This window comes from Mustela nigripes, chromosome 17 (genome assembly GCF_022355385.1).
Source record: "Mustela nigripes isolate SB6536 chromosome 17, MUSNIG.SB6536, whole genome shotgun sequence".
In the NCBI taxonomy this organism is placed as follows: Eukaryota; Metazoa; Chordata; class Mammalia; order Carnivora; family Mustelidae; genus Mustela; species Mustela nigripes.
In genome coordinates, this window is record NC_081573.1 from 25,945,725 (window position 1) to 25,968,303 (window position 22,579).

At 40.2% G+C, this 22,579-nt stretch overlaps 1 protein-coding gene across 2 annotated transcripts in view; it reads right to left on the reverse strand.

Moving 5' to 3' along the window:
* Positions 1-22,343, reverse strand: part of N4BP1 (NEDD4 binding protein 1) — a 47,916-nt gene extending 25,573 nt beyond the window's left edge. For both annotated transcript variants that reach the window (XM_059383560.1, XM_059383559.1), the window contains exon 1: positions 22,121-22,343. In XM_059383560.1, coding sequence (XP_059239543.1) covers positions 22,121-22,318 — 198 coding nt within the window. In that variant the 5' untranslated portion in view covers positions 22,319-22,343. The remainder of the gene's footprint in view (positions 1-22,120) is intronic.
* Positions 22,344-22,579: the final 236 nt, after the last annotated feature.

Consider the following 22,579-nt stretch of genomic DNA (forward strand, 5'->3'; position numbering starts at 1 on the left):
GAATAGGTATTGAAACTTGTTAAATGCTTTATTGTATCAAATATTCTCAAGTGACTTAATTTCTTTAGCCTGTTAATATGGTAGGTTGCACTGACTGATTTTTTGAATACTGAACCAGCCTGTATTCCTGGAAAAACTGCCACTTGGTCCTGATATATAAATATATTGATGAATGCTACCTGCTAATACTTTGTTAAGAATTTTTACATTTTTTGAAACTATATTCATGAGGAACTTTAGTCTGTAGTTTCGATTTGTGCCATCTTTGTTGGGTTTTAGCATCAGGATAATAATGAGTAAGTGAAGAAGGTATTCTCTCCTCTTGTATTTTCTAGAAAAGATTGTGTAGAATTGACATTAATTCTTCCCAAAACATTTTGTAGACTTCTCCCATGAAACAATCTGAGCCCGGAGATTTCCTTTATAAGAATTATCAAATTATTAATTCAACTTCCTTAATACCTATAAGTCTATTCAAATGATCTATCTCATCTTGGGTAAGTTATGGTAGTTTGCACTTTTTGAGGAATTGGCCCATTTTTACTAAGCTGTCAACTTTATGCGTGCAGAGCTGTTTGTAGTGTTTCCTTATCTTTTTGATGTCTGCAGGGTCTACTCTACAGTTGATACCCTGTTTCATTCCTGACATTAGTAATTTCTGTCTGCTTTCTTAAGGGTTGCTAAGAGGTCAATTTTTTTATTTTATTTTTTCAAAGAACAAGCTTATTATTTCATTGATTTTTCTCTATTGTTTCAGTTTTCAAATTCATTGACTTCTGCTACTCCCTCCTGTTGCTTGCTTTGCACTTATTTTGCTCTTTTTATTTTTTTCTCATTCCTGTAAGTGGGAGCTTCAATTACTGATTTGAGACTTTCTTCTTTTCTAAAGTAGTTATAAATTTCTCTTTCAGCACTAATACTTTAAGCTACACCCCATACATTTTGATATACTGTATTTTCATTTATTTAGTTCAATGTATTTTTTAAATTTCTCTAGAAATTATTCAATATTCAGGAGTGTTGCTTAGTTTACAAATATTTGAAGATTTTCTGGTTATCTTTGTTATTGATTTCTAGTTTTGATTCCTTGGTAATTAAGACAACATACTCTAAATAACTTCTATTCTTTTAAATTTGTTGAGATTTGTTTTATGGATATGGTCTATCTTGACAGATATTCTGTGGATACTTGGAAAGAACGTGCATTCTGCTATTGCTGGGCAATGTTCAAAAAACAACTATTTGGATCTGGCTGGCTAATGATGTTGAGTTCTTATTCTTGCTGATCTTCTGATGGTTTTGTCATTTGTTGAGAGGATACTGAAGCTTCCAATTATAATTGTATCCATTTCCCCTGTCAGTTCTCCCAGGTTTTGCTTCATATATTTTGTAGCTGTACTATTAGGAATATACACATTTAAGCAGTTTCCTCTTCTTGGTGAATGGACCCTCTGATCATTATGTAAATACTCCTCTTTGCTCTGAAGGCTTTGTCTGACAGTAATATTGCCACTCCAGCTCTGTTCTGATTAATGGCTGCACAGATGTTTTATCCTCGTTTGAACTTAATCTGTATCATTATATTTGAAATAACTTTCATGAAGACGCCATATAGTTTGGTTATGTTTTTTAAATCCATTCTGACAATCTCTTTTAATTGGTGTGTTTATACTATTTACTTTTAATGAAATTGTTTGGATTTAAGTCCACTATTTATTTTCTGCTTGTTCCTGACTTTTAATTCCTTTTTTCCCTACATAGCCTTCTTTTGCAGTATACAAAATATTTTTTAGTATTATAATTTATTGTATTTTTTTACTGTATCTCTTTGTATAGTTTTTAAAGCGGTCATGCTATTATAACATACCTGATCTACTTCAGAGTCAATATTTTATCATTTCAAGAATGTATAAACCTTATCATCGGCACTAGTCATGCTCTTATGTTCTCTATCTTATGATGTTCTGACATCTTATGGGGGCCTTCAGACCTGAGGAGAGACTTATCTCTAATTTCTAGCAGGGGTGAACATGTGTCCAGATTGACTGATCTAGTGCTATGCCGCCACACCCATCTCTTTATTGAACTCACACACTAAGCCAGTATTTCCCTTACCTTGTATCAAGCCTGGGCCAGGAACCAGACAACTAAAACCAGCCTTCATGCCCCAAAGCCACTGAAATTACCCAAACTAGCCAATTCCAAATGGTTTATTCTCTCCTGCCTTGCCCTCCCCCTTGCTCCTGCTTCTGCCTCCTGACCAAAGCCCAATGCTTCACCTATAGCCCAGCATAGTGAAGTATGCACCCTTCTCCGGGGAGATATAATCACAATCTTCCTTCAGTGGCACTGACTTCTCTGGGCCATCATTCAGTCACTTCCCTAACTTAAAGCCCCTGGGTATAAATTTTAGAACATCACTATCATCCTTTACCTTAATCTCTATTTTCTCTGCCCTCCCTTGTACGTTACAGTTACCCCATAAACTACATGTATACACATTTGAAATCCCATCAGACTACATTATAAATTTTATTTTCAACAACTCATTTTAAAGAACTCAAGAAGCTAAAGTAATCTATTACATTTGTCCATGTATTTATCATTTCTGGCTGAAGAACTTCCCTTACCAATTCTTTTAGAACTGGATACTGGCAATGATTTCATTTTAGTTTTTGTTCAAATGAGAATTTTTATCATGCTTCATTTCACTTTCATTCTTGAAGGATTAACTTCACTGGATAGGGAATTTTGGGGTAACGTTTTTTTGTTTGTTTTATTTTTTACCACTTCAAAAATATTGTGTCATTTCTCTGGCCTCTGTAGTTTCTGATGAGAAACCTGTACTCATCCTAGTTGCTGTTATTCTACATGTGTTTTTCTCTAAATGCTTTTGTAATTTTTCATCTGTCTTTAGTTTTTCAGCACTGTGGTTATGATGTCTGGGTGTGAAAGTCTTGGAACTTATTCCATTTGTGTTCACTGAGCTGCTTCTTTTTTTTTTTTTTTAAGATTTTATTTATTTATTTGACAGAGAGAAATCACAAGTAGATGGAGAGGCAGGCAGAGATAGAGAGAGGGAAGCAGGCTCCCTGCTGAGCAGAGAGCCCAATGCCGGACTCGATCCCAGGACCCTGAGATCATGACCTGAGCCGAAGGCAGCGGCTTAACCCACTGAGCCACCCAGGTGCCCTTCACTGAGCTTCTTAAATTATGTTTACATCTTCTGCCAGGTTCTGGAAATCTTTAGGCATTATTTCTCCACATTTTTTTTTTTTAACGCCACACTCCTGTCTCCCCTCATTTAGACTAGATAACTACTACTTTCTTTTTTTTTTTTTTAAGATTTTATTTATTTATTTGATACAGGAAGCAAAATTGTACAAGCAGAGGGAACAGCAAAGGGAGAGGGAGAAGCAAGCTCGCCACCGAGCACGGAGCCCAACGATGGCTTGATTCCAGGACTCTGGGATCATGCCTTGCGCCAAAGGCAGATGCTTAACCGTCTGAGCCAACTGGACATTCCTAGATACCTTCTATTTTCTGTCTTCAAACTCAGTGACTCTTCTGTCATGTCCATTTTAAAATCAAGCCTATCCAGTGAGTTAATTTAGGTTACTGTATTTTTCATTGCTAACCTTTCCATTTGGTTCTTTGTATCTTCTATTTCTCTGCTGAAGCTTTCTATTTTTTAATTACTTTTAAGAGTATTTGTGATTGTCTGTTGGAGCATCTTTATAATAGATGTTTTTCAAGTCTTTGTTAGATGGGGGACCTGGATGGCTCAGTCAGTTAAGTGTCTGAGTCCTGATCTCAGCTCAGGTCTCTTGATCTTGGGGTCATGAGTTTGAGCTCTGCATTGGGCTCCACAATGGGTGTGGAGATAGGACAGACAGACAAAGGATGCCTGGGTGGCTCAGTCGGATGAGGGTTGATTCTGGGAAGGATGAGCTCTCGTTTCGGGCTTAGGTCATGATCTCAGGGTCGGAGATCCAGCCACAGGTTGGGCTCTACACTTTGCAGGAAGTCTGCTGGAGAGTCTCTCATGCTGCCCATCCCCCACTTGTGGGCATGCTTTCAAATAAATAAAAATTTTTTTAAAAGTCTTTGTTAGATGATTCTAACATCTGTGTCATCTTGGCATTCGTGTCTGCCGTCTTTTCTCATGAGAGTTGATATTTTCCATGTTCTTCATATGCCAAGTGATTTTGTATTGTATTCATTCTAAATATTATGAGACTCTGAGTCTTATTTAAATCCTAGGATTAATGTTGATACTTCTGTTCTAACAGGTAATTAATTGACCTAATTAGATTCAGGCTGCAAGCTGCAACCTGTCTTCAGTAAGCTGTGATTCTAGTGCTAATTCAGTTTTTAAAGTCTCTGAAATGTTATCTGTATCTGTCCCACATGTGTGCTACCAGAGGCCAGTCTGGGACCTAGATGGTAGTTTTTCTGTTAGTTCAGTTTTTAAGTCTTTGTTATGCTGATGAAAAGCAGATCCACACATGTGTAGCTTTGGGATAAACCCAGAAGATCACCAAAACTTTACAGAGTCACTTTTCTGAGCTCTACCCTCTCTGCCATATTTTTATGGTTTCTTTCTGGTTTCTGGTTCCCTGAGGCTCTTTTCTTCCATCTTCCAGTTAGAAAGCTGGGGCTTTGGTTACCCCACTTTGCCTTGCACTTCTGCAGCTCTGCCTGGGTCATGCCAGAGGATACACACAGACAAAGTAATGAGGCTGGCCCCATCCTCTTGGGACCACAACTGCACCAACTGGAAAGGAAGGTTCTCCTCCCTCAGAACTTTGGTTCCAGCAACCTCCCCCTGTCACCATCACAGGATTGGCTGGAAGCTGGTATGCATTGGAATGAAGAAAATGGCCTTTGCCCTCTATTAGGTGCTCCCTTTCCTGCCCCTGGAGCCCGAACCAGAGGGCTTCTCCTACTGCTCTTTCTACCCGCTGGTGATCATTTCCACTTTCAGGTTGAGCGACATTGAATTCAGGATGAAGGACCAAAAAGAGGAAAATATGGCAGACTTGCCACTGGTTTGGTGGTGTTCTGAATTCTGGTTTTCAAACCCAGTCTGCCTACTATTTAATTTTCAGAGCCCTCGAATTAGCTGCTCCATGGATTCTGTCCAGGTTTTCTAATCATATTCAGTAGGAGTGACAGGGTAGAGTCTGGTTGTTCTATCTTACTCAGAACGGGAATCTCCTGGCTACCTGTTAATATTTAAGTAATGCTAATGTTGCCTGTTTAGCTTAAGTGCATGGTTGAATTCATGAGTCAAATACTGTTGAAACTACTGTGCAGCCACCAGATGAGAAAAAGCTGATCACACCCACTCAGTGGAATGCCAGCAATTAGCCAACCCAGAGAGAAGAGGTTTCTTCTCCAGATAAAAAGCTTCTGAAACAAGTATCCTCTCAAACAAGGGCTCTCTCTCCAATTGATCCAATTTGTAAAGCCCACATAGCAACAGATCCTGCCCAAGACACAAGGCTTCCAACTAGTTTTTCAGATGCCATATGAAATATAAAAAGGACCCCTGCCAGATTAATATCTCAAATATGAAAGTATGAAAGACAGAAACCAACAGAGTAGAACATAAACTAGAGGGAAACCAGGTAATAAATGCAGGGCAGGAAAGAAAAGTTCAACAAAAGTTTAATTAGTGCTTCCAGAAACATATAATCTGATAATGAGTTCATATAACAGAAATCAAGATGCTAAAGAAAGACAAATAATCAAAGTCAAAAATAGTAAATTAAGGATATGATGGCCAAAATACAAGTAAACAGAAGAATTTCAAAGACACACGGAAGAAACCTCTCCAAAAGTACCACAGAAACAAACTGAAAAACCGGAGGGAAAAGAAACTTTAAGGGTTCATCTAGAATATCCAAAACCCAAATAAGTGACACTCCAAAACAAAATCAAAATCAAAAACAAAAACAGAATGGCAATTAATAAAGAAGTAAAACAAATAATTTCTCAGAACTAAAATACATAAGACCCCATGTATGATTAGTGAAAAAATTACATCAAATCCTGTTTGGACACTAAAGCACACAGATATTATCTTGAAAGGGTCCAAAGAATATTCAAGCATGATTACTTTTTAAAGGCCCACAAGAAAAAAATCCTGGGGGCAGGATGGGAACAGGACACATATAGAAGAATCCCAATCAGAATACTAGAAATTCTCAACAGTAGATCTGGACAAATGGGGGATAAAAAGGATAGCAATGCATTCTAAATTCTAACAGAAAGTGATTTTTTAATCTATAATTCTAAACCATTCATATTAAAGACATTTCCAGACATGCTAAAAGCCAACGAAATCACTCTCACAGTTTCTTGAGAAACTATTTGAAGATGAAGGCCACCAAAAATAAGGGAGATGAAGTAATTAGTAAATCCAATCCAAGATTGGCAAATAGATGTCCAAAGACTATAGCTGTGCAGCAAACAAGCTGAGGAATTAGCTCAGTGGAGGAGGCAAGGAGGCTCAAGGACTGTTCTCCTGGAAAAGGAAGCTCAATGAGTATCTGTACAAACTTAAGGATGTGTTTAAATCATATTTCACAAGTAAATGAAAACAGGGCAGATAAATTGCAGTAAAAATTAAAAGCTGTATCAGAAGGCATACATAATGTAATACAATACTGGGCTTTGCAGTGATATTTACATAAATCGTATAACTATATAAACCTTGATTCTTGCTTTAGCTAATAACAAAATAACTATATAGGTGTCTTAGTCCATTCACACTGCTGTAACAAAATACCAGACCGGTGGCATAGAAACAACAGAAACTTCTGACAGTTCTGGCAGCTGGAAACCCAAGATAAGAGTGCCAGTGTGCTTGGGTGAGGGCTCTCTTTCTGGGTACAGACCTCCGGTTGTACTTCCATGTGGCGGAAGAAGCAAAGGAGTTCTCCTGGGCCTCTTTTATAAGGGTATTAACTTCATTCAAGCCCCTCATGGCTTAATCACCTCCCAAAGGCTCCACCTCCACCTCCTAATACTATCTTATCAGGCATTGGGATCTCACCGTATGAACTGTGATAGAACACAAAGATTCAGACCATAGCAAATGGGAAAATGGAGGGTAGTTTTTGCTTCATTGATTTTTTATTTTTTTGAAGATTCTATTTATTCATTTGAGTCAGACTGAGAGAGTTAAGTTTGAGGGTGAGGGAGAGAGAATCTGAAGCAGACTCTACACAGTGGAGAGCCCAGTGAGGGGCACGATCCAGGACCACGAGATCATGACCCAAGCTTAAACCAAGAGCTGGATACTTAACTGACTGAGCCACCCAGGTGCCCCAACTCATCTATTAAAGAAAGTAGATAATGCCTAAAATTTATAAAAAATAGCAGTATATTATTTATAATTCTTTAGGTAACCATCAAAACAAACAGCTAAAAACAGTAAAAAGTAGTTGCCTTTAGGAAGTAAGGACTGTTACTATTTCTTACAAAAACAGTACTACTTTTTTGTTTTAACCATGTATATATATATTATTTTGGTATTCTCCTTATTTCCTAATTTAAATAAAAAATGTTTAAAATGGATACATCACATACTGCGATGCTACATTAGTGATAGCGATGCTACATTAGTGACAGCTTTGGTGTTTTGTTTTGCTTGATTCTTATTTGACATTTAAGATAAGAAATGTTAGCAGTTTTGAAATATTGTGAGTGATTCATCTCTGAAACAAACATCTTCCATTATTTCTGTCACTTTTCTGGAGTGGTATAATCTTCAAGAAGAGTTATAACTAATTAATTGTAACTGTACTGATTGATTTAGGATGTTCTCAATGCTATGCAACCAAAAAAGGAAAGTAAAATTAAACTGGATGCTGACACAAGACAGGTAACTGCAAAAATGAGTGATAATCCTGACTTTGATTTTTTTTAAAAAAAGACTTTATTTTTTCAAGCAATTCCAGGTTCACAGCAAAATTGAGAAGGTATACAGATTTCCCACACATAATTTGTTTAATGATGATCACAGAAGTCTGTATGTTTTTATCAACTTCATCGATTTTATACATTTGAACCTACAGAAAATACACACTCTAAAATTATAAATCTGATGTGTTATTTACAAACAAATCAATTTACTTTTCATTGCTTATACAATCATTTCACAGCAAGAAGTATTCTTGGGGAGGTATCCAGATACTATTTAGATTACCATCTTTCAGAGAAAAAAATTAAGTAAAATTTAGATCCTCTGAAAAGATCATTAGAAGGCCTCAGGAGAGCCCTGGTGGCTCTCAGTATGTAAGCACCAGGAGGACTGGCAGAGAAATGCCCAATACAAGCAGAGTCATCTGACATTATTTGCTAAGAAACTAAAACCAATACTACAAGATTAAATGCATAGTTTTGAGGGACAGTTGTGCTAAGAGCTTGTTACAGCTTCACATGCACAAATCTTTGTGTACTCCCAAAAGAAAGGAGTAATTATCCCTTGAGATTCAGACTCCCACTTTTTCATTAATAATTTACTCTTGTGAATTACTAAATAGCAACAATTGATTTTTATGTTCAAATTCAGAAGTGAACAATAAAGTATACAGGTATGCAGTATTACTGCAGTCTAGATATCTAGCCATCAGTTGCATGGATAAGCATCTGTGGACCCTAATATCCATTATTTGCATTTGGCTGTAACTGGCTATCTCAACATTTGAATGTTAGTCAAAAACTGTCTCCCCCACCCTGTAATATTCATATGCTGTTTACTCAGGCTTTTTAGTAAAAAAAAAAAGGAGGGGAGGGGGCATCTGATACATGTAATTATAACTTCCTTTCATATAGTAAAGTGACTTTCTATTATTCTACCCTCTACAAACCAGCTCTTCTCAACCCTATTGTAACATTTCACAAAACCAAAGAGAAGTTCTTGGCAACCTGTGCCATTCAGAACATATCTAAAACCAGAAAAGATCAGAGTGGTTACTCAAGAGTCCACAGGTTTGGCGGGGGAAAGGTTTCTCTGAACCACTGTTCACCATCTACCATCGCTTACTATGGGCGCACACGTGAGGGGCTCTGTCAGCAGGTCACATATGGTTTGAAGCAGCTGGTTCAAAGTATAGAAGGAACAACACAGGGTATTACTTGCAGAGCCCGTAACAGCAAATGACAACTGAGAGCACAGGTGCAAAAACAAATTTAAGGAAGACATAATGGTTAAAAGCCATAGCAACTCAAGATCAGGTAGCGTCAGTGTGGATCTAACACATTTTGGCAGCTGCCAGGAGCATAACTGTGCTAACACAGAAGACACTCAAGTGGACCACAAATCATCAAGGAAAAAGAAACTATGCAGTCAAGGAAGCTCTTAATACATTTTAGAGAGATTCCTAAAATGTTTGGAAACACTTCCCCCATCTCTGGCTGCACACTTTAGGATTCTAAAGATTTCTCATACTTAGGGGACTCTTACATAAACGGTGCTGTATATTATCTCCAAAATGAAAGAAAGGAGGTGTAATATGATTTTTAGACATTGACACGCATCGTACAGAATATGCCTAATTTCAAAGCACCACATACGACTTAGAAGAAGAAAAGATTTTTAACATGATTAATTTACAAATCTGTAACAGATCCATTTTAGGTCTCTATCTGGTTATCTATATTAATAATACTGCTATAAAATGAGTAACCACATTAGCCATTTTTCCAGTGCATTTCCAACATCTGCTTTCTGTTCCGTCTTTCTCTTCCATCTCATTCTAAAATGACTACCAAGTGCTCTCCCAGGAGGACTGCCTTAACAGCTCCACAGGGAAGAACTTCCTTCGTACTCACTCTTGAGTGTACTTCTTAACTTGGGACCAGGGACCATACTCAGTATTTACCCCTGACTTGATCCCCATTCCTGTAAATCTCTGAAATTTCTACAGCTTCCAAAAAATTCTCAGCTCTCCTGGTCAATTTATTCTTTGTTCTTACCCAAATAATATCTTCAGGTACCGAACTTCATTTGTCACTCGTCTCACTCTTAGTAAAATAAATTATTTTATCACAGTCCAAAAGCCAACACTGTGAACGTCTTCAACTGCCTCTCCTTTTTTATCTAAAAAATTCTCCTTTCATGACTTTGTTATCTCCTTCCTTCTGCTTCAAAGCCATGCCCCTTTCCCAGGTCTTGGTTCATCACTCTCTTTTTACTCACCCCTGCCCACATACAAACCTGTGTGTGTAGGTTTCCCTGATCCTACAGAACACTTTCTTCAGCCCCCATTCTGCCCCCATTCAAACTGAAACCACTTTCCTGAATGTGAACAATGCCAACTATTGTCAAATGCAAAGGCCCATTTTCTGTACTCTCCTACTCAGGCTCTCTGTAGCACGATGTGGTTGCCCAACTTCTCCTTGACAAGTTATTTCCTCTCCATACTTTGGAAATACCGCTAGCTGTCCACTTCCTATCTTTCTGACTACTTCCCAAAATCCTCTGCTGCTGCTTCCTACTGCACCTTACATGTATGCCTTCCCCAACGTGCCTTTCTGATCTTCTCCCTCAGTTATACTCTCAGAGACTCTTCAGGTTCTTACCAGAACTTTTATTTCTATGATGTCAACTCCAAATTTGCATCTCTAGCCCTTAATACTATTAGGCTGCAAACTATCCATCCCCTGGACACTTTTACCAGACTGTCCCACAAGTGCCTCAAATTTAATGATCTGCATCAGAGCTCAGAGCTCTCCACTTGTATTTAGTCCAAGTTCCCTTAAAAATGAAACACAGTTGCCTGGATTCAAAGCTTTCTTTCCTTCTCATCACCTGCAATTTTTCACAAATCCTGTCTCACCTGAGTATTACCGCAACCAACTCTAAACCCTTCTTTCTGGGTCTTGTCAGACTCCACCCCCAAGTAACAGTATTAGTGACATGTGAAAACCTACCTGTTTCACTTTCCTACTCAAAAACTTTCTAAAGATCCTCACTACAAAGCATTAATGTTCAAGACCCTCAGACCCATATTCAAAGTCCTCTGTAGTTTGGATTTTAGTCTATTTTCTTATTTCTGCAGCCTAATTTAACCTTTCCTTCCTTATATTCATCCAAAAACATTTTCCAAGAACTGGGTGAGGGAGATGTTAATGTTTTCTACGCACACCAGTTATCTCATTATTTGAACTACAGCATTTATACAACTTGACGAGACAGTGTGGGGCCTAGCCTTGGTTATTTAACACAGTGGTTCTCAACCATGGATAATTTTGCTCTTCCTGGGGGCACTGACAATGTCAGGAGACACTTCTGATTGTTACACTGATGGGGTGCCCCTGGCATCTCGGGGGTAGAGGTCAGGGATGCTACATCCTAGAAAGCATGATACAACCAAACAACAAAATATTCTCAACCAAAATGTCAATAGTGCCACTACTGAGAAACCCTGAACTGAACAATAAACGCTGAACAAATATGCACTCAAACAGAAATTAGGAAGTCTGAGAACACAGGTTGACATCTAGCCTAGTACCAATGACTGGGTAATGCTGTCAAAGAGAAAATGGCCAAGATGACCAAAAGGAGGTGGAGGGTGGGGTGTCCCACTTTAATAGTCTGTATAATGTTAAGAAAAGTTCTAAATACTCTTAAATAAGGCAAAAGGATGGCCTTGCAATCATAACAGAGCACTGTCTTTGGCCCACCCCCAGAGAATTTAATCCTCTAGAAAATTTAGTTTTGTCTGACACACCATTCATTACTCATTTGGGCCTAAAAAGGGATGCTACATATTAAAATGTAGATTTTTTTTTTTTTTTTGGTCCAGCAGAGATGTATCTCCATTTGACTGAAAAAAAATACTACGATTATACTGCTTGAGATATAAAGCAATCTGTATCTCATCAAGTAATTTTACTCCACTATTCTTTCAGTGTAGATCAATAATCAGATCCTCAAATGCTCTCCTAACCAGTTTTACATTCCTGCTGGTTCCCTCATTCATGAGTTATCTACCTGAAAGTCATGTTTACAGCTTTAAATTTTTTTTTTTTTTAATTTACACTTTAGCAGGACTCCATGAGTCCTCATGGAGATGTCCAAGTGGACTCCTCTGCCTGGAACTATTAAACTGAATGGCCCACAAAGAAGACTGCATGGTTGTGTAAGCCCAACCATGTCTCATTTTGGGTCCCAGAGTGAATCCCAAGCAAAAAGAGATTTTTACTGGTGCTCTTTCCTTGTTTTTTTATTCCTCTGATTTTATTTTTGCTTTAGAGTTCTTGGCCACATGTCCCTTTCTACACCTACACCATTGGTTACATACTATCAGGTCAGCCTCAACTACATCCTTGATATACACAAACGTAGACTACAGGAATCCGATTTTACAGTGACTGACCAAGGGATCTGTCAGTGGATAATGGATCTATTTTCTGTTGGATGAGAGACTACAAGAAAATGTGTTTTTTGTCTTTTCTGTTTTTCTGTTTGTGTAAAACATGTCTCAGCACCACTGAAAGAACAGCCTTTTTGAAATCTGTACCAGTGTCGTGTTTTTGGATTACTTTTGACGTATGTTTAACACTGTGGAATCAGAACTGAAAGCTCTCTGAATGCTCTTATCTATAAAATGAGGAAAGCTCTTATCTATAAAATGAGGTATGAAATATATTCCTACCTCCAGGGGTATTAATGAATTAGATTAAAAAATTTCTGTTCTAATTAGTTTATACAGAGTAACAAGCTTTTACTTAAATTTATGTACCTAGAATTCCTAGAAAATAAAGGAACTAAACATCTAATACTTACGTTAGTCTTTTAAGGACCAAAAGAAAAAAATCCCACAAGCTCACAGAAACTGACACTTCAAAAGAATTTTTATTTAAGAATCCCATTCACATAATGAAATAATCCTTAGATCAGTTTGATTTGCTAATTCTAATGCTAATTTAAAAACAGATATCCTCAAAAAACAAAACAAAATAAAAAACCCCAAAAAACAAAAACAAACAAACAAAAAAAAAACCCAAAAAAACAGATATCCTTGGGGCACCTGGATGGCTCAGTGGGTTAAGGCCTCTGCCTTCCGCTCAGGTCATGATCCCAGGGTCCTGGGATCGAGCCCCCGCATCAGGCTCTCTGCTCAGCAGGGAGCCTGCTTCCTCCTTTCTCTCTGCCTGCCTCTCAGCCTACTTGTGATCTCTGCCTGTCAAATAAATAAATAAAATCTTTAAAAAAAAAACCAAAAAACAAAAAACACAGATATCCTTTTCCTGATTTCATCTGTGTAGAACACAATGCTCTCGTGTATTTTTTTTTTTAAATATATTTTTCTTCCTATGAAGGGACACATCTGAACTTTCTAAACTTTGCTGGCTTGCTGGTCAAATAAGCTATATTATTCATGATTACTCACATTTATAATTATGAAACACACAAGCTTATATGTTCAACTAAATTCAATTAGAACACTGACAACTTTTGTAGTATCAGAAGTTATATGCTGTTCAGTTATCAGCGTAAGCATAATTTACAATATCCTCAGTTACCTTTAAAATCTTGATCAGACTAATAGTAAATGGTTAACTAAGGTCCTCTTCAGATACATCTTTAATTTCCAAATGAGTCAGACACCAAATACAATGAAAGCACATACATATACAGGCTTTCTAATATAGCCACAATGTCGTTACAGCACCCAACAAAATGAACAGTGATTCCCTAGTATTGGTAATACTCAGTCTATGTTTAATGTCCTAAAAATAGAATAAATAATGTCCTAAAAAATAGAATAGAGCTGTTCTGCTCTAATTACACAAAAAATTGTGTAATTATGGTGAAAAAATAGAATAGAGCTGTTCTGCTCTATTTTTTCACCATAATTACACAATTTTTTGCCCTATCTAGTATTTCATATATATAGAATTGTCTTATGTAAATCTTCTTTCACTCGACTTATCTCTGGAATTCATCTACATTAGTGCTGTGCAGTATACCACTCTGAAAGCATTAACTCCTAAATTATCTCTGGGATTTTCCAAACGTCCCCAGCGATCAGTCACAAAAATTTGTCTTTTACCTTCCAACAAGAAGGATGCTAAAACTATTTCTTACGTGGGGCAACACCATTAATTTGTGTCAAATCAAAAAGGAAGTCTGGTTTCTTTTACTTTTTTTATGGCAATGTAGTTATTTGTGTAGGGATCAGTGACAAGCTGTCCTCAGTTTGACGAGGATAAAATTAGACAAATTCAATGTGCAACCCAGGCCATAACTAGAATGTCATATTTACAAATCCTGCTGAATCATATATGGCAACATCACTATTACAAAATAAGGACTGTAGTTCATGCATAGAACCAATGCTTAGGAAACTGCTGTGGTACCTGTTCTGTGGCATACAGGGTCCCAGCCTTACATATAGTATAAAGAAAGTGACTTCCTAACAGGCCAGAAATGTTAGCATATTTTGGGAACCTTGGGAAGAGAAGAATTCATGCAAATGTACAAATACTATAGGTGAAATATGGAGACCACTTTCTTGATTTTTTTGGAGGTCTGCTTCCTCACTTTAGAATAAGAGAGCCATAAAGGCAATTAAGAACAAAAACCACCTGGCTATTAAAAATGCAACAGAAGGTTCCTTGTGAAATTTTCTCAGAGGATAATTCTCCAGGTTTACTAATTGCTAATATCTCCTACCATATTCCAAATACAATGAAGCTAGTCTGTATTCATGTGTCTCTATGATCAAGAGTCGTCCTCGGAAATTATTTATGATTACAAGGGACACAATTAACAAAAATTATAGAAATTCAGGAAACAAGGTAAAAGGATGGCTGCATGTTCATTCAATGTCATAACAGAGAACTGTCAGGGAGGCCCAACCAAGGATTAGTTTCTATCTAGGGTGGCACTGTCTGACAGAACTTCTGGACAAAATAGCATAAATGTTCTATAACTGCACTGCCCACACTGGTAGACGCAAGTTACATGTGGCCACAGAGCACCTGAATTGCAACTGAGGAAGTAAATACTTAATTTCATTGAACTCTGGCTAACTTAAATAGCCACATGATGTAGTGGCTACATACTGGACAGTGCAAATACAGCCTCTGGACAATTTCTGTATAGCCCCCAAGATAAGAATTGTTCAGATTCTTGTCTTATCTGAAGGTTTCAAGAACCTTCAGAAAGGTTGTAAAAGCAAAAACAAAAAAAGAGTATGAGACAAACACTGGGTACAGTACACAAAATCTAAAATATTTATCATGTGGCTCCTTATTTATCAACCAATATAAATTACTAATCCTCTCAGTACTAAACTGAACAAAACCCTCCAATTTGAAAGGAACCTCATAAAATAACAAATAATAATTGTTTCTTTTTTTTTTTTTAAAGATTTTTTTTTTTTTTTTTTTTTTTTTTTTTTTTCATAGAGAGAGAAGCGAGAGCAAGCACAGGCAGACAGAGTGGCAGGCAGAGGCAGAGGGAGAAGCAGGCTCCCTGCCAAGCAAGGAGCCCGATGTGGGACTCGATCCCAGGACGCTGGGATCATGACCTGAGCCGAAGGCAGCTGCTTAACCAACTGAGCCACCCAGGCGTCCCTAATTCAGTTTCTTTAAACAAAGAAGTTTCCTATGTTGTTTCTATTGGACATAACATAATTTAAAAAAAAAAAAAAACAGTTCTTTAATTAATTACTCTAAGTATTGCCCTCCCCCCATCTTTGGTTTTGAAATGCAAGACTTCTAACTTAATACAGTTATATTAATTTAGTAAAAAGCCAACACAGAACAAGAATGTTGTCCTTGATTTAATTAAAACCCTACAATACTAGCTGGTCAATAGGGAAGAGGAAACTACGGTCCTGAGCAATCACTTTGACCCCAGTATAACCAGTCTGAGTATCCCTTATTTCAACATTCTGGTATAACCCCAAAATATTAACCATAAAAAGAAACTGAACAAACCACCATTTCTTAAGAAGATGATTTTCACAACCACAGTGAGTTTAAAAAAAAAAAAAAAATCATTCTAGGAAATGCAAAGAGGCCACCAACCTCCTTTCCGGTAAAATCAAAACAAAAACCCCATGTCACTACCCAGTATTACATCTACACATTATTTCCTCCATGAACAAATCAACTGTTCAAGAATTCATTCATGGAACCAGGTACCAAGCTCTCCTAACAGAAAAGGAAATGAAACAGTACAGTGTCCATTTTAACTCTCTGAAGTCAATGCAGTACTGAGCCACTTCCACTCGAATTCCTTTTTTTTTTTTTAAATCCTGATCTTTCTCCTCTTACTCTATAAACATTTAAGTAAAAACCCTAAGGATGATTGCCAACTCTTCATATGACACTCTTTCTCCCTTTCTCTCTTCCTCACAAATTAAAATGGGCCAGATGTTTGGTTTACCTTAGCATAGCTTCTTGAATGTACTGTAATTTCAATTTTAAGATTAATCAGTCCTCCAAATATCATCCCCCCCTTTTTAAAGATTTTATTTATTCACTTGTCAGAGAGAGAGAGAGAGAGAGCGAGCACACACAAGCAGGGGGAGCAGCAGGCAGAGGGAGAAGCAGAACAAGGAGCCCAATGCAGGATTCAATCCCAAGACCCAAGGATCAAGACCAGAGCCAGACAGACTCTTAACCAGCTGAGCCACCAAGGCTTCCCAGTCTTCCAAACTACTCTTTAAGTCCTCCAGACTGGTGTTCCAGCTGTGGCTCATGGTGGCTCCTCACTGTCACAACGTAATGCCTGAAACACTGACAGGCAACTGTAGTTAGCAAATCTAAGCCCCCGAAAAGCTGATGGACAGTTTTGTACAAGCAGCCAAGCCATTTGTTTCCCATTACTCCCTATTGTTTGTTAACCTCCAGGACAGGCTCGGGGATCAACCAACTAAACTAATGTTAGCACCCAAATCACTGCTATGAACCTTGCTGAACTCAGCCCCATACTATCTCCAGATGCCTCACACTTCCATTCGTACCCAGACTACTGAGGCACCACTCCTTGGTTCTCAGAATTCCTCCATATCCAAGATTCTAATCTGAAATTCCTCCCTCACTTCACCTTTTACAGTTCTCCAATACTCACTGAACTTGCACTATCTGTATGATTCCAAGAGTCTAGGAGGGGACAGGGTCTAAGGTCTTACTCCTTCCCTTGTTCTCACAGTTCATTATGCCCCTTTTTCTGCCTTCTCCTCCCCAGTCTGAACCTTTATAGCTGTCAGGTCACTAAAGTAGAAGGTAAGTCTTACACATTTTTGGATTATTCTAACCCAAATAATGCTGACCACTCAGAAGCATTTCCTGGGCCCCATTCTGCCTCGTTCGATTACATCCTGGATTCCTTTAGTCCTTGGTGTGTTAGCTTTACCAATACCCCAAGTGAGGGAAATCATCACCTACTGGAGAATTTCTGGATCAAGTGATATTATAAATTCAGGCCATTTAAATTCCCCTGGTCCTTACTTCAGTTCCAATCCCTTTTTGTTCTTTTCCAAAGTACTTCCAAAAGCTCCACTGCATCCACCCTAACATACTCCACCATCTTCCAGCTCTCACCCTCCCTCTGCAGGCATGAACTGGTTTCCCACTTCACTGAGACAATACTATAGGCCATTAAGGTGTTCAACTGCCCTCTTCACCAAATGGGAGAGGGGGGGCATATCTTCACTCATCCTGTCTCCTTTATCTAGAAGAGGTCCTAAAAACTGAACCTGGTCCTCTGACATGTTTCATTTAGCGTGCATGGTTCCTTTCTTTCCGCCCCCCCCCCCCAAGAATATACACTTTTTTTTTCTTTAAGATTTTATTTATTTATTTGACAGAGATCACAAGTAGGCAGGGAGGCAGGCAGAGAGAAAGGGGAAAGCAGGCTCCCTGCTGAGCAGAGAGCCTGATGTGGGGCTCGATCCCAGGACCCCGGGATCATGACCTGAGCTGAAGGCAGAGGTTTTAACTCACTGAGCCACCCAGGTGCCTGCAGAACATACACTTTTGACAAGGATACCTTAATGCAAATTTTACCGAGATATCATTCACAGCATGAATGGTTTTTAAAGTAGAAATTGGTTACCTCTTAATAAACAAAATAGATTATGAAATCTAAACCCCTGACTTTTCTCAGATAATGAGATGAGATATCACTGGGCCCCTACTATGTCATTGGCTAATACTAAGCATTGGCAGTCACCTTCTCGCACAGAGCATAAGCACCTACCTTCCTTATTCACCAGATACTCCCTATCAACCAGCTGCTTCGATATGCATTCTCCCTACATGGACCCAGGGAGCATGGAATTCCTGCCACCTAGAGTTAAAGGAAGAGTTCTATTTTCTTGCTCCCAGGGCTGAGATCTTTTCAGCCTCACCCCTCCCCATCATTGTAGATTGGTAGACAGGGGCCAAGTCACAGGCCAAGTCACCAGGATCCCTCCGAGGCACTGCATCTTTGATCTCTCTATGAATGAGGCAGCATCGAGTCAAAACCTACACTTCCTCTCAAAAACTCAGTCCTCATCCTCCTTTTATTCCACGTCAGCCACCCGACTTCAACCCCCTCCTGCTGGGTCCCCGTGTAGAATGCTCTCTCCTAGTATTCTGCTCTTTGAGACACTGCCTCTCCAGCCCTCATGGTAATGTCACATTGCCATAAAAGCCACTAAACACTCCAATTTTTGCCCTTACATCAACACAAACCAGCAATGGACCACACTGAGAAAAACAAGCCTAGGTGTATAAAAACTGACATGGAGAGATTTCTTAGAAATGTAAATCTGATGGCATCACTCTTGGTCTCACAACCCTTCCCTGACTCCCTACTACCTGCCTGCTTGGTAAAACCATGTTCTTCTGCAGGCCCCAAGTGCCTGTGACTTGGCCCCTTTCTACCAATCTACTTCTAGACTTGAGAAATCAGTGATAAACTGGCACTATTTCACATCCCTGTGACTTTACACATGCTCTTCCCTCAGGAGAACTCTTGTTCATCCTTTAACACCCAATTAGGCAGAACAACCCCTTCTCTCCTGTATGAACATAAACACCTTGCACATACTTCAAATTGTTAACATGTGTCGTACTGTACTATTTGTTTCCAAGTCTGTCTCCCCTACTAGGCAGTGGATTACCTGAGGCCCAGAAGCAACCATCAGTGAACTTCCTGGCACATAAATTTTCTTTAAATGTTGGCTACCTGGGCCTACCAACAACAGGTCAAACAACATACCCACCAATCTTCCTGACACGGAGGTTTAAAACCCCTCCCCTTAATCCCTACATCCACTCAGCTGCCAAATTCCAGTGAAAACTTTGTCACCCACCCACGTCCAGCTTAAAACATGTCTCTTCCACAGTTGGATCTTCCCGCTTTCCAAGTAAAAAGAAGACAAGTTCTCCTTCTCTCAAAAATCCTGACTCCTTACTGACTAAGGCCCAATGGCTTAACCTGGCATTAGGGTCCCTCGAGGGTCTGACACTTTGTGGCTCTTCAATCTTACTGGTTCTTCAAAGCCCAACTCAAGTACAGTTTCCCCCAATACATTTCCCCTTTGACAAAAGTGGCCACTCTTCTAGAGTGTGCCATTTTTTGTTTTTTTTTTTTAACCTCCTAGAGCATTATCACTTTCTACCTATATGCCCCATTCTCTCAAGCCAAGGGACCCCTAACTAAATCTCCACAATCTCCTCTTCCCTAGCATTAACTAACTGTAGTGACTTAACATTTAAAAGCAGGAAAACAAAGTAAACCACCCGAAGGGACCCAAAACAGTAACCTTGCATCTTACCTTAATCAGACTGACTTACTAAGTTAGCTTAAGCACTTATTTACTCTAAATCTTCCTTCCCGAAAACCTCCTCCTCAACTTAACTTAAAATATTGTATATGCTGAAGTTTGCTTCCTGTTCTTAATTTTTAAGTTAATGGTCTTCTCTTCCTCAAAAGAATGTAAGACAAACTCCAAAACCAACTAACAACTATGGCATTCAATGCCTACCCATGACTCAAGGGAAAAGAAAAGGATTGCTTACAAGTGGGAGGATTGGATTATGAGTAATACACATCACAAAGATAAATGGGCAAGTGACACCTACTTCCAAGATACTGTAAGACACACCTTTTCCAGATAGCTTATGCTAAACTGCAGGGCAGGACAGGCAAGAGAACAGCCCTTGGGAGGGTCTGGCAGACTATGCCAGCTTTTCTGCAGAGCAAAAGAAGCACTTTCCACACTTGGAATGAACATTGAATAAAACTGAACTGCGAACAGGTGAAGCAGAAGTAAAAGCAGTGAGATTAGGCAGAAGACAGCAGGGGTTTAAGCTTGAGAGTTGGGAAAATAAGGTGGGACTGGATTAGTAAATGTTTTATAACTCTCCAGAGGAGGAGTTTAGAATGAATGAGATAGCCAGCAGGACTTCCCAGTAGTTCCCAGGGAAGGAAAATGATTTTCTGTGGGAGGATCAGTTAAATGCAAGTTGTACTAGAGAGGGAGGGAAAGGAGGAGGAATGGAGTGAGGGCAACGAGCTAAGGGAGGGGCGCATACCAAGAAAGCAGGTCTTAACTGCAGCAGAGGCAATGGAAGGAGAGGAATGACTGCATCTAAGATATTTTCAGAAGCACTGATAGGACTTAGTGACATCAAACCTTTTAGCTCTGGGGAGTGGGAAGAAATTCAGTCGCCAGGGAGAAAAGAAGGAGGGGCCTAAGAAGTTAAAAATTAAAAGTTGGGGGGGGGGTGCCTGTCTGGCTCAATCCATAGAACGTGTGGTTCTTGATCTCAGGATCTTGAGTTCAAGCCCCACTTAGGGCATGGAGCCCACCTTAAAAAATTAAAATTTTTTTAAAAACTTAGAAAATTTAAAGTTAGGAAAAATTAACTACAGCAAAGTAAAACTGATGGAACATCTACAATGTTTTAAGTTATGCTGTGGAGAAGAATCACAGAGTCCTATCTCTTCTGAAGATATTAAAACAAACAGCACCCAGGCTTTTTTTTTTTTTTTTCTTATCAAAGGGAGTCAGGAATTACAGCTTGTCCAATTCTCCAAGGACACTGTGAAATTTCTGAAGTCGGATGCCAAAAAAAAGATCCATTTTCTTCCCGGCCAGAGGGCTCATCATTTGGGAGCCAGGTTTCAAGAACAAGGGCTCTAAGTCTGAATCCTGGAGCCTCCACGCAATGGACGGCAAAACCTAGAGAAACGTGCATACCTGGGAAAGGGGGGGGGGGGGTATGTGCTTTGCTACTGTTTCTTGGCTCGGGAAGGAAGGGCAATAGTTGAAGGTGCTGCGTAGGTATAAGCCTGAAACGCTGATTCTGAGAGAAGGTGAGTCACCACTTGCAGAGTTTCAGTTTCCCCAGCTGTTAATTTACAGAGAGGAAGATCATAAAATCCACCTCACCGGATTTTTTAAGAGCTGCATTAGATAATCCTTATGAAGTGTTTAGCATAACGTCTGATGTGCTATAACCATTAAATAAATGTTAGTTGAACATAATATCGACACAATGAATAATGTTCTTTTTAACACTACTATTAAACATCCCTATCTCTTCTTGATATTCTGTGCATTTTACCACTAGAATGGTTTTGTCAGATTCTCAAAAGGGACTGAAATCCCAAAAAGGTTCAGAACCACTGTACCGGAGACCTGGGAAGAGAAGGGTGGCTGATGTGGTCGTTAAGGAGGCTGTGGGCCCTGGTATCGGGCCCTGCGCACCGTCCTGAGGGTCGGGAGGGGAAAGGTAACAGGCAACATTCGCAGCGCGAATCACCACCCCAGGCCAGTCACTGAGCTCTGCGCTTTACAAAAGCATCTACTCCAATCCTCGCGACAGCCCTCCCATGGAGGTGCTTTCGTCAGCGCCACTTTACAAATGGGGAAACTGAGGCGCCCCAGGGCTGAACCGCTAGCCCAAGGTCACTTGGCTCGAAAAGCTGAGAACGCAGGTCCGTGGGCTCTGGAGACTGCGCTCTTCACCACGCTCGCTGCGTCCCAGTACGAAGAGCAGGGAGGAAGGGGGTGGGGGCGCCCTGGGAGCTCCGCTGAGCCGAGGCCGCGGAAGGCGGGCGCGCGGGGGCGGCAGCGGGACTCACCTTGGCGCTGTGCACCGCCTCCTGCGCCCCGCGGAGCTGCAGCCAGATGCGCGCAGGCAGCGGTTCTTCGGCCCCGAGCGCGCCAAGCACCGCCAGGCTCACGCCAAACAGGCCCTCGATGCGGCCGCGGCTCCGCTCCAGCAGCGCCGCCTTCTCCGCGGGCGCCGTGAACTCGTCCAGCACCGCCCGGGCCGCCATGGCGGGCGCGGCCTCCCGCGGCGGCGCCGGGGTCGGCGGCGCCGACGCCCCCTCAGCGTGCTGCCGCTACACGGGAGCCCGTCAGGAGGCGTCGGCCCTCGCGGCCGCCTCGCCCCCGCCTGCGCCCCGCCGCCTTCCCGCAGGCCTAGCTACACCATCCCGGCACGGCCGCCGCAGCTTGGCAACTGAGGGCAGAGAACCCCTCCGCCCCTTCGCCGCCGCTGCCGCGGGCCGAGCCCCGCCGCCGCGCATGCGCCCGGC